Genomic DNA, 13,300 nt, shown 5'->3' on the forward strand with positions numbered 1-13,300 from the left:
TATCAAATTGACTTGATATACTATTCAAGTCAATTTCCATACTTTTAAATTCTTGCGTTTTCCTACTGACTCTGTTACTACCTCCCTTCAAGTGTCAAGTACTGTATTATACACTGAATTTATAATATTTCACCTGTTATGCAGATTACAAATAAGGTAACTGAAGCTTAGGAGTTGAAGCGATTCGATGAATGACATACAGCATAGTAAGAGGAAAGCCAGGTTTAAGCCTCAAGTCTGATCTCAAAGCCCATGGTCTTCACCGTTGTGACAGTGCCAGATTTCTTTGAATTGTGCTAATCCCTTTTATGTCGGTAGATTATATAGGTTATATTTATCACGATACAAAGTCAGTTGACTCCCCCAAATCTGAGTTTATTTTCTTCTTTTTTCTTTTTGTGTAGCCTCCCATATACCAGCAAACTTGTAAAGACCTTGTTGTATAACTTCATCAGGCAAGAAAAGCCGCCTCCTCCAGGAGCACACGTTTTCCCTCAGCAGTCAGATGCGGGAGGGCTGCTGTATGGACTGGCATCAGGAGTAGCAAGTAAGTCTTACCAGATTTTGTCAGGTCTTTGTTATACGTAGGTTTTGTCCAGTTAGTCATAAGAAATTCTGTTCAGTTGGCTGCCGCTACTAACTGTTATATTGCATCTGTGCAGCTGGTTAAATGTGAAATATTGGAAACAATTTAAAATATTTTTTCCATTTGGTGCACTGATTTATACAAGGAAATATATGCAAATCATGAATAGATTGTTTACCTATAAGAGGACATTTTTCAAGAAGAATATTTATAAATATGCATATTGCATGCATTCTAGCTGTACAATATAAATACAGTCATGCTCTTGGGAACTTTTTACCGCTTGTGTTTTATGAGGAAATTATTCTATTTTAGGGGCTTTCTTGGTTAGGATTTTACGTGACTAATTAGGTATAGTTTTCTTATTATACTCAGTGTTTCATTTGTTCAGTGACAAATTAGCACATTTTCAAGAGTCTTGTAATAAATTCTGAAGTGGCACAAATGTGAGTTTTATCAGATTGGAAGCAAATTTCATTAACTGAACAAAGTCCTTTCCCACCATCCAGTAAAGCCTCATTTCTACTTCACAGCGTTTAGACCTAAAGAGACCAGAAATACAAGAGGACCTGGGTCATGTGAGGTTACGTCAACTGAACTTGTGCTTTGTTCTGAAGGAGAAACAAAAACTAGACTGGCACTTTGGCAGTTGTAAGGTCTGCCTGGGTGCTCTTACTAAAGAAACAGTATACGGTCTGCTTAACTACATAGTGCAGAGTTCAGCTGTCTGAAGGAATTTTAAATGGAGCTGAGTTCCACAGCTGAATTAGGCTGGGACGTGCTCTCCACACTCAGGCAGGGGCGTCAGTTTGTTAGGAAAATGGAGTACTGTGTGATAATTTATGGGATGAGGAGTCTCAGGAACCTCTTTGGATGAGAAGACCTCTGTTCTAGGTTTGCTTTCCTTTGATTTCTTTCAATATTATGAGTTGAATTACATTTGTAATCACTCATGGCTCTGTCTTTGGTGCTGAGTATGCTCCCTAGACCACCAGACCTGCAGAGGTTCATTCTCCGAGTCACCCCTCCCATTGCCCTCATTGTTTCCGATGAGGGGGCTGTACAAGGCTTGCTCATGTTCGGCCTCTGAAGGCAGCACAGGAATCCTGTGTGCCTGTGGGAATCGGGTGTCCTGTGGGAAGGGTTGATTAATCCATTAGTGTTTCCTTTTTTCAGTCATTAAACTGGTGTAAGTATTCAAAAGCTGAGTATTTTCCCGTTCTCCAGTACGGTTGGACATTTTTTTTGGAGGAGGTAGTAGAAGTTCGTTACCTGCTTTCTTCAAAACAGTGGCAGTGCTTCAGTTTTTAAAAATACAGACTTGGGTGTAGTTCTTGATTTTTCTTGCAGTTACGTGTCATCATAAAGAAGTCCAGTATGGTGTGTGGTGTCATCAGTACCGGGTGCCAAAAATCTTGACTTGCTAACTTTAGATCTACTCTGCGTATCGGAAGGAAGTTCCTTTTCTTAGCTCCCAGTTTCTTTGTCTACCAGATGTCGATCACGGTTGGAATACATGATCTCTGACACTATTTCCACATAATTTTTTGTTTTTGGCGGTACGCGGGCCTCTTACTGCTGTAGCCTCTCCCGTTGCGGAGCACAGGCTCCGGACGCGCAGGCTCAGCGGCCATGGCTCACGGGCCCAGCCACTCCGTGGCATGTGGGATCTTCCTGGACCGGGGCCCGAACCCAGGTCCCTTGCATTGGCAGGCGGACTCTCAACCACTGTGCCACCAGGGAAGCCCCTCTCCTCCTCTTTTGAAAGAGCTTTTTATTTGGAAATAAGTTCACACATACATAAAAATACCAAAACTAAAAAAATCCCCCAAATTATATACCTTTAACGAGGATGATTTATTAACATTTTATCCCATTTGTATTGTATTTGTATTCCTCCCCCCCAAATCTACACACACACACACACACACACACATTTTTTTTAACCATTTTTGAGAATAAGTTATATACATCATGGCCCTTTACCCCTAAATACTTGAACGTGTATTTCCTAAAAGGGGATATCTCTTTTTTTTTTAATTTTTGTTAAAAACATTGAAGTATAGTTATTTAATTTACAATGTTGTGTTAGTTTGAGACATACAGCAGGGTGATTCTGTTATTCATATATATATATTCTTTTTTAGAATATATTACAAGATAATTGAGTATAGTTCCCTGTGCTACACAGTAGGTCCTTCTTTACGCATTTATATAGTGTGTTAATCCTAAACTCCTAATTTATCTCCCCCCCATCCCCTTTGCTAACTATAAGCTTGTTTTCTATGTCTGTGAGTCTCTTTCTGTTTTGTAAATAAGTTCATTTGTATCATTTTTTTAGATTCCACATATAAATGATATCATATGATATTTGTCCTTTTCTGTCTGACTTCACTTAGTATGATAATCTCTACATCCATCCATGTTGCTGGAAATGGTATTTTCATTCTTTTTTTAAAATCAATTAATGTATTTTCTTTTTTCTTTTTTCTTTCTGGCTGCATTGGGTCTTCGTTGCTGCGCACGGGCTATCTCTAGTTGCAGCGAGTGGGGGCTACTCTTCATCGCGGTGTGGGGGCTACTCTTCATTGCGGTGCGCGGGCTTCTCATTGTGGTGGCTTCTCTTGTTGGGGAGCACAGGCTCTAGGAGCGTGGGCTTCAGCAGTTGTGGCACACAGGCTCAGTAGCTGTGGCTCACGGGCTTTAGAATGCAGGCTCAGTAGTTGTGGCACATGAGCTTAGTTGCTCTGTGGCACGTAGGATCTTCCTGGACAAGAGCTTGAACCTGTGTCCCTGCACTGGCAGGCAGATTCCTAACCACTGCGCCACTAGGGAAGTCCTATTTCATTCTTTTTATGGCTGAGTAATATTCCATTGTCTGTGTATATTTGTGTGTGTATGTATGTATATATTTATATGTGTATGTGTGTGTGTGTGTGTACACACACACACACATACACATATATATATATATTTATCACATCTTCTTTATCCATTCATCTGTTGATGGACACTAAGGTTGCTTCCATGTCTTGGCTTTTGTAAATGGTGCTGCTTTGAACATTGGTGTGCGTGTATCTTATGGTATTATGAATTAGAGCTTTCATCTTTTCTGGATATATGCCCAGTAGTGGGATTGCAGAATCATATGGTAGCTCTATTTTTAGTTCTCTAAGGAACCTCCGTACTGTTCTCCGTAGTGGCTGTAGCAATTTACATTCCCACCAACATGTGCTTGTGCTTACACCTTGGAATTTCTAAGCCGTTAGATATGAAGTGCGGCCTGGTCATACATAATTTCAGTAAGCATTCTAGATGGTTCTGAAAAAGCTGGTCCATTTCTGCACCACTTTGTGGTGCGGGTCCCTTTCCTGTGCTTGCATCTGTTCTGCTGTGGGCCCATCATGGCTGATAGTTGAGCCAATTCTATTAACTGTTGGGGATTACATTGTTTTGAGGCAGCTCTAATGGGTTTAACTGACACTCTCCTTCAGTATTATCTTGCTTTCTCTTCTTATTACTCTCTTACTGATGAGGTCCAGTTTATCAGAATTGTTTTTTTTTTAATTTATTTTTTTATACAGCAGGTTCTTATTAGTTATCTGTTTTATACATATTAGTGTATGCATGTCAATCCCAATTGCCCAATTCATCCCACCACCCGCACCCCCGCCACTTTCCCCCATTTGAGTGCATACTTTTGTTCTCTACATCTGTGTCTCTATTTCTGCCTGGCAAACTAGTTCATCTGTACCATTTTTCTAGATTCCACATATATGTGTTAATATAAGATATTTGTTTTTCTCTTTCTGATTTACTTCACTCTGTATGGCAGTCTCTAGGTCCATCCATGTCTCTACAAATGGCCCAATTTCGTTCATTTTTATGGCTGAGTAGTATTCCATTGTATATATGTACCGCATCTTCTTTATCCATTTGTCTGTCGATGGGCATTTAAGTTGCTTCCATGACCTGGCTATTGTAAATAGTGCTGCAGTGAACATTGGGGTGCATGTATCTTTTTGAATTATAGTTTTCTCTGTGTATATGCCCAGTAGTGGGATTGCTGGGTCGTATGATAGTTTTATTTTTAGTTTTTTAAGGAATCGCCATGCTGTTCTCCATAGTGGCTGTATCAATTTACATTCCCACCAACAGTGCAAGAGGGTTCCCTTTTCTCCACACCCTCTCCAGCGTTTGTTGTTTGTAGATTTTCTGATGATGCCCGTTCTGGCTGGTGTGAGGTGATACCTCACTGTAGTTTTGATTTGCATTTCTCTAATAATTAGTGATGTTGAGCAGCTTTTCATGAGCCTCTTGGACATCTGTATGTCTTCTTTGGAGAAATGTCTATTTAGGTTTTCTACCCATTTTTGGATTGGGTTGTTTGTTTTTTTTAATATTGAGCTGCATGAGCTGTTTATATATTTTGGAGATTAATCCTTTGTCTGTTGATTCGTTTGCAAATATTTTCTCCCATTCTGAGGGTTGTCTTTTCATCTTGTTTATAGTTCCCTTTGCTATGCAAAAGCTTTTAAGTTTCTTTAGGTACCATTTGTTTATTTTTGTATTTTTTTCTGTTACTCTAGGAGGTGGGTCAAAAAAGATCTTGCTGTGATTTATGTCAAAGGGTGTTCTTCCTATGTTTTCCTCTAAGAGTTTTATAATGTCCGGTCTTACATTTAGGTCTTTAATCCATTCTGAGTTTATTTTTGTGTATGGTGTTAGGGAGTGTTCTAATTTCATTTTTTTCCATGTAACTGTTCAGTTTTCCCAGCACCACTTATTGAAGAGGCTGTCTTTTCTCCATTGTATATCCTTGCCTCCTTTGTCATAGATTAGTTGACCATAGGTGCATGGGTTTATCTCTGGGGTTTCTCTTCTGTTCCATTGATCCATATTTCTGTTTCTGTTCCAGTACCATGTTATCTTGACTACTGTAGCTTTGTAGTATAATCTGAAGTCAGGGAGTCTGATTCCTCCAGCTCCGCTTTTTTCCCTCGAGATTGCTTTGGTTATTCTGGGTCTTTTGTGTTTCCATACAAATTTTAAGATTTTTTTGTTCTATTTCTGTAAAAAATGTCATTTGTAATTTGATAGGGATTGCATTGAATCTGTAGATTGCTTTGGGTAGTAGAGTCATTTTCACAGTGTTGATTCTTCCAATCCAAGAACATGGTGCATCTCTCCATCTGTTGGTGACATCTTTGGTTTCTTTCATCAGTGTCTCATAGTTTTCTGAGTACAGGTCTTCTACCTCTTTAGGTAGGTTTATTCCTAGGTATTTTATTCTTTTTGGTGCAGTGGTGAATGGGATTGTTTCCTTAATTTCTCTTTCTGATCTTTCGTTGTTAGTGTATAGGAATGCACGAGACTTCTGTACATTAATTTTGTATCCTACAACTGTACCAAATTAATTGATTAGCTCTAGTAGTTTTCTGGTGGTGTCTCTAGGATTATCTATGTATAGTATCATGTCATCCACAAACAATGACAGCTTTACTTCTTCTTTTCCAATTTGTATTCCTTTTATTTCTTTTTCTTCTTTGATTGCCGTGGCTAGGACTTCCAAAACTATGTTGAGTAAGAGTGGCGAGAGTGGACATCCTTGTCTTGTTCCTGATCTTAGAGGAAATGCTTTCAGTTTTTCACCATTGAGAATGATGTTGGCTGTGGGTTTGTCGTATATGGCCTTTATTATGTTGAGGTAGCTTCCCTCTATGCCCACTTTCTGGAGAGTTTTTATCATAAATAGGTGTTGAATTTTGTCAGCTTTTTCTGCATCTATTGAGTTGATCATACGGTTTTTCTCCTTCAGTATGTTAATATGGTGTATCACATTGACTGATTTGCGTATATTGAAGAATCCTTGCATCCCTGGGATAAATCCCACTTGATCGTGTGTATGATCCTTTTAATGTGCTGTTGGATTCTGTTTGCTAGTATTTTGTTGAGGATTTTTGCATCTATATTTATCAGTGATATGGGTCTGTAATTTTCTTTTTTTGTAGTATCTTTGTCTGCTTCTGGTATCAGGGTGATGGTGGCCTCATAGAATGAGTTTGGGAGTGTTCCTTCCTCTTTAATTTTTGGAAGAGTTTGAGAAGAATCGGTATTAGCTCTCCTCTAAATGTTTGATAGAACTCACCTGTGAAGCCATCTGGTCCTGGACTTTTGTTTGTTGGAAGATTTTTAATCACAGTGTCAATTTCATTACTGTGATTGGTCTGTTCATATTTTCTATTTCTTCCTGGTTCAGTCTTGGAAGGTTATACCTTTCTAAGAATTTGTGCATTTCTTCCAGGTTGTCCATTTTATTGGCATAGAGTTGCTTGTAGTCACTTATGATGCTTTGGATTTCTGCAGTGTCCATTGTAACTTCTCCTTTTTTATTTCTAATTTTATTGATTTGAGTGCTCTCCCTCTTTTTCTTTTTTTAAAATGTATTTATTTTTGGCTGCACTGGGTCTTCGTTGCTGCGTGCAGGCTTTCTCTAGTTGCGGCGAGCGGGGACTTCTCTTCGTTGCGGTGTGCGGGCTTCTCATTGCAGTGGCTTCTCTCGTTGCAGAGCACGGGCTCTAGGCACGTGGGCTTCAGTAGTTGTGGCACGAAGGCTTCAGTAGTTGTGGCTCACAGGCTCTAGAGTGCAGGCTCAGTCGTTGTGGTGCTCGGGCTTAGTTTCTCCATGGCATGTGGGATCTTCCCAGACCGGGTCTCGAACCCGTGTCTCCTGCACTGGCAGGCAGATTCTTAACCACTGGGCTACCAGGGAAGTCCTCCCTTTTTTTCTTGATGTGTCTGGCCAAAGGTTTATCAATTTTGTTTATCTTCTCAAAGAACCAGCTTTTACTTTTATTGATGTTTGCTATTATTTTCTTTGTTTCTGTTTCATTTATTTCTGCTGTGATCTTTATGATTTCTTTCCTTCTAGTAACTTTGGGTTTTGTTTGTTTTTCTTTCTCTAGTTCCTTTAGGTGTAAGGTTAGATTGTTTATTTGAGATGTTTCTTGTTTCTTGAGGTAGGCTTGTATAGCTATAAACTGCCCTCTTAGAACTGCTTTTGCTGCATCCCATAAGTTTTGGATCGCTGTGTTTTCGTTGTCGTTTGTTTCTAGGTATTTTTTGATTTCCTCTTCAATTTCTTCAGTGATCTCTTGGTTATTTAGTAACGTATTGTTTAGCCTACACGTCTTTGTGTTTTTTACGTTTTTTGTTCCCTGTAATTGATTTCTAATCTCGTAGCATTGTGGTCGGAAAAGATGCTTGATATGATTTTAATTTTCTTTAATTTACCAAGGCTTGATTAGTGACTCAAGATGTGATCTGTCCTGGAGAATGTGCTGTGTGCACTTGAGAAGAAAGTGTAATCTGCTGTTTTCGGATGGAATGTCCTAAAAATATCAGTTAAATCTATCTGGTCTATTGTGTCTTTTAAAGCTTGTGTTTCCCCAATAATTTTCTGTCTGGATGATCTGTCCATTGATATAAGTGAGGTGTTAAAGTCCCCCACTAAATTGTGTTACTCTCGATTTCCTCTTTTATAGCTGTTAGAATTTGCCTTATGTTGACTGGTGGCTCGAACAGCAGATGTTTATTTCTCCCAGTTTTAGAGGCTGGGAAGTCTAAGATTAAGGTGCTGGCAGATTTGGTTCTTAGTGAGGGCTCTCTTCTTGGCTTGCAGATGGTTGCACAGTATCTTTACATGGTGTCTCTTTTTCCTCATATAAGGGCACAAATATCATCATGGGGGCTCCGCCCTCATGACTACATCTAAACCTAATGACTTTACAAAAGGCCCTACCTCCTATTACTACCACATTGGGGGTAGGGCTTAATATATGAATTTGGGGTTGGGGGACACAAACATTCAGTCAGTAATAGGTATTAAATAGGTCATGCTGGAATTCCCCTCACTGAAATTCTCAGTTTGGGAGGCCATTGGTCTCTTTTTTATGTCCACAGCTAAGACACCTTTTAGCCCCAGTCATTCTTTATTTTAAATCACAACGTGTTTAGCGGTGGAGGTGAGGGTTTTGCCCAAAGTAGATCACTCACAGCCCATTCCAACCTCACTAATATGTTTTTTTTAAAAATAAAGAAGGAAAAGCATTCCAGAATGCATAAGGATTCCACCACCACTACCACCAAATAATCCTGTGATTGAAACACGTTATTTTCTATTCTGATTTTGGAGGCCACTCCTTATATTGTCCTTTGGGAGGGACTAGCTTTAGATCTTGATAACTTGGTATTATGGAAGAGGCATAAGTATCAGACTCTGGCTGTTGGTATTAGACCTAGAATTGAAAGCCAGTCCTGCCATTTACTAACTAGATGTTCTTTGGCTATTTAACCTCTTAGTGACTCAAATTCTTCAAGGCAAGATGAGGGTAATACCTTCCTTTATAGGGCTACTGAGGGCATGAAATGAGCAAAAGTGTAAGAAGGAGCCTCGTACCCAGTAGGTGCATAATAAATGGTCACTGTTAGTCACAAATATTACATAGTTGTATTTGAAAGATAACTTTTCTTTAAAATAAATACCAAAAAGGCAGTGACCTTATAATGATTTACAAGTTTACTCAGATTTTTTATGTAAATAAATTACGAAAATATCTGATATTTGGTATACACATTTATAATAGAGACTTCAGATAGCCACTACAAGAGTTATGTTGAAAATTTATATTGTGAGAAGGAAAAACAGTTACAACATTTATTGTTTTTCTTTTGATTCTATCCTTACTTCTTTGACCCTGTCTTTTAATATATTTTAAATCTTCTAAATTGCCTCTAATACCTAAAAAAAAGGGTGAAGCAAAGGAAGCATTGACCTTGAAATTTCTTGTGTGTTTTTTCATTGTAAGACAGAGCTGTAATGTGATTATAACTGAGTATTTAACGTTTTAAAGAGCCAAGCCTAATTGAATGTGTTCTGCCAAGCTGGGCTTTCCATCGCAACTACTGAGGTTTCACACGATAATTTCTGATATATGGCTTTTCCATTTGAATGAGCCATCAAAAATGTTTTTTTTCCCTTTGCTTGCAGTGGTGGGTGTCCCAGCCAAATTATAAAGCCAAAGTAGTGATTATTTGTTTAGGTAAATGCTATAATAGAGAAATTAATAAAGTAGAATTTGAAGATTAAAACTCATTTCTCCCAATTGGTGTTATTGAGAAAGTTACTGAATTCATTATGATAGGTATGGTATGAAGTAGTTGTAATTTTTTTTTACGTGACGGTTGTTTTTCTCTTCAGTTTTGGCTTCTTCTGGGCTGACTCATTGAGAGAAAGAACAACTACAGTAAGCGAAAAAGTATGTGGCACTCAGAAACAGGCATAGTTGTGAAAGCATTTCTAATTAAAGCACTTTGAATTTTCAAAGAAAGAAAGTGCTTTATAAACAGTAATTACATTCTCAATTCATTTTTATTTGGAATGATCTGATAGATTTTTATATACCAGGTGAAAGAATGACTTTTTTCTCCCCTTTATTTTCAGGACTGAACTCATTTTGTGACTTTTAAAATATAGTTAATTTCAGTTTACTGTTTACTTGTAATGGTTCTTTGCAGGCATACAGTGAGCATTTATTTACTTTATTTTTGGCTGTGTTGGGTCTTCATTGCTACGCGTGGGCTTTCTTTAGTTGCGTCAAGTGGGGGCTACACTTTGTTGCGGTGCACGGGCTTCTCATTGCGGTGGCTTCTCTTGTTGCGGAGCACAGGCTTCAGTAGTTCTGTCTCGCGGGCTCTAGAGCGCAAGTTCAGTAGTTTTGGCCCACGGGCTTAGTTGCTCCATGGCATGTGGGATCTTCCGAGACCAGGGCTTGAACCCGTGTCCCTTGCATTGGCAGGCAGATTCTTAACCACTGTGCCACCAGGGAAGCCCCAGAGTGAGTGTTTAGATTAGTATCTACATTACAAACTGACCATATTTAGTTGTAGGGTCATAATATAAGTTATTTTACTTTTAATTGCTCTCTGAAACAAGCATTATTTCAGATTTTATACTTGTAAAAAATGTTTATTAAAAGATATTCATTGGAAGTGTCAAAATATAGTATTGACTTGTTTATCTTTTATCCTTGTAATTTGCTGGCAACCGCTCCTAAACCAGTTTCCAGAAATGGTTTGTGTTTTTTCTTTTTTCTTTTTTTTTTTTTGTGGTACGCGGGCCTCCCACTGTTGTGGCCTCTCCCGTTATGGAGCACAGGCTCCGGACACGCAGGCTCAGTGGCCATGGCTCACGGGCCCAGCCGCTCCGCGGCATGTGGTATCTTCCCGTACCGAGGCACGAACCCACGTCCCCTGCATTGGTAGGCGGATTCCCAACCACTGCGCCACCAGGGAAGCCCTCCAGAAATGGTTTTGAAAGTCAGTATGCCAGCCCTCTAGTCTCATTTTCTTCTTAACAGATTTGAGGGGAAGACTGAAGCTTTTTTTATGCCACAAATCGTTGGGGAATGAATTCATTCATATTCACCAGGAAGAAAATAGAATAATGCAGTCAATTTCAGATGAAATCCTAGGAATAAGTTTCTAAGACTGCTATAAATGTTGTTTATTTGGCATCGACGATTTAATGTTTCTGAGACTCCACTAACGTAATTTATTTTATTGTGGAATTTAAAATATTAAAGATATTTTAAACATAAGAATATTTAAATCATGGAATTCTAATTTTGGGGACTGAATCTTATTTGAAAAATGAAGCAATTAAAGTGGATTTGCTGGGGCTTCCCTGGTGGCGCAGTGGTTGAGAGTCCACCTGCCAATGCAGGGGACACGGATTCATGCCCCAGTCCGGGAGGATCCCACGTGCCGTGGAACGACTGGGTCTGTGAGGCGTGGCCGCTGAGCCTGCACGTCCGGAGCCTGTGCTCCGCAACGGGAGAGGCCACAACAGTGAGAGGCACGCGTATTGCAAAAAAATATATATATATATGTATATGTATATAGTTCTGTTAGGTAAAAATACCCTTCAGTATTTTTTTGCATGGGAGTGTAGATTTATGGAGCCTAAAACTGTATGTCAGATGACTAAAGAAATAAACAATGTTAATAAACATTATTACAACACATAACAGGAGTTAGCCAAGCAGGAGAAGAGACTAGTAAGTTGCTTTGGGATGCTTGGGATACTTTCCAGAGATGTACAAAGGATAGGGTGCGAATATCTTAATTCACCCTGCTGGTCCTGTGTGGAGCTAGGTGCTGCTTATTAGACTGTAGATGTAGTTTTACCTTTATTTTGCATGAAGTGAAAGTGAATTAAATTTGTTTCAAAATCAGACATATATGAAAGTAGGTACAGTTGCAGCCAGTAACTTTTAGAGGTTTAACACTGGAGATGAATGTCATATTTTTAATTATGAAAGAAGGTGTTGGTACACCAGTGGGAACTCTGACAACTCTGCTAAGAGTGTAATTAGGTATAGCTACTTTGGAAAATATTTGACCATTATTTAGTCAAATATTGACTGAATATGAACATACCCTGTACCCCAGCAGCTCCATTCTTAGGTATATGTCCTAAAGGAACCTGCACACCTGAGTGCAAGAAAACATGAAAAAAGGTTCGTAGCAACATTGTTTATAATCGTCTCCAACTGGAAACACATCAGATGACCATCAAGAGTGGAATGGATGAAGAATATTATGTTCATTATATGCAGCTGAAGGGACTGCAGCTCCCCATGTAAACTGATGACTCTTAGAAAACCACGTGGCGTGAAAGAAGCAAGTTAAAAGAAAACATATACAGTATGAAAGTTCAAAAGTAGGCAAAACTACACCAAAAAAGCCAGGCAAAACTAAACTACATTGTTTAGAGTTTGGTCTGTAGGTGTTTGAAACTATAAAGAAAAGCAAGGAAATGATTATCATAAATTTGTATAATAGTATTTGATAACGAGTAAACTACCTATCCTCCTCGATTTACCATGGATGATAGCAGTGTGTAAGAGTTTTATTCTTCAGATGCCTTTGGTTTGCAGTCTTATATTAATTTCTTACTTGCTCTTGTTCATTACTTTTATTTTTGTCCTTCCTGCCTTATAATCATATTATCCTTTCAACATATTAATCATTTGAAATGCCTACACAGAACACTTCCTCCTCTTGTATATTCAATTTAGTGGATCTCTGGTTCTTTGAAATGTTTTGACGTAATTTACAAACTTAGATTCTCTTATGTCTTGGTGTTGCATACATCCATGGTGGTTCTCCTGCTGTACACTGGACCATTTATATTGTCCCCCTGATACCTGGACACTGAAGGTCCACGCCCTTCAAATGGGGTTTTGTTTCAACCCTCTCCTGCATGCGTGCATTCAAGTCACACCAATATGTACTTTATTCTTCAGGGAGATTTCTGTTTGCAGGTGTTTCTTAACATGTTTCCCCATTTCTTCATCCTAAGGAGCCTTTTTATTTTTATTTTTAGTTTTTTTGTAATTTTTTTTTAAAAAATATTTATTTATTTGGCTGTGCTGGGTCTTAGTTGTAGCGTGTGGGATCTATAGTCACGGCGTGTGGGATCTTTAGTTGCGGCACGTGGGCTCTTTTAGTTGTGGCATGTGGGAGTGAACCTGGGCCCCCTGCATTGGGAGCACGGGGTCTTAACCACTGGACCACCAGGGAAGTCCCAGGAGCCTTGTTAGACTGTTTTTTCTTAATTGCCGCTGCCACTCCCAAAGGAAAATTAAAACT

At 38.9% G+C, this 13,300-nt stretch overlaps 1 protein-coding gene across 2 annotated transcripts in view; it reads left to right on the forward strand.

Annotated features, from left to right (window-relative positions):
* The window catches only part of DYM (dymeclin), a 377,292-nt gene that overhangs the window by 100,583 nt on the left and 263,409 nt on the right, over nucleotides 1-13,300 (forward strand). For both annotated transcript variants that reach the window (XM_079941933.1, XM_079941932.1), the window contains exon 8: nucleotides 405-547. In XM_079941933.1, the coding sequence (XP_079798059.1) occupies nucleotides 405-547 (143 nt within the window). The remainder of the gene's footprint in view (nucleotides 1-404; nucleotides 548-13,300) is intronic.

Source organism: Stenella coeruleoalba, assembly GCF_951394435.1.
Source record: "Stenella coeruleoalba genome assembly, chromosome: 14".
NCBI lineage: Eukaryota > Metazoa > Chordata > Mammalia > Artiodactyla > Delphinidae > Stenella > Stenella coeruleoalba.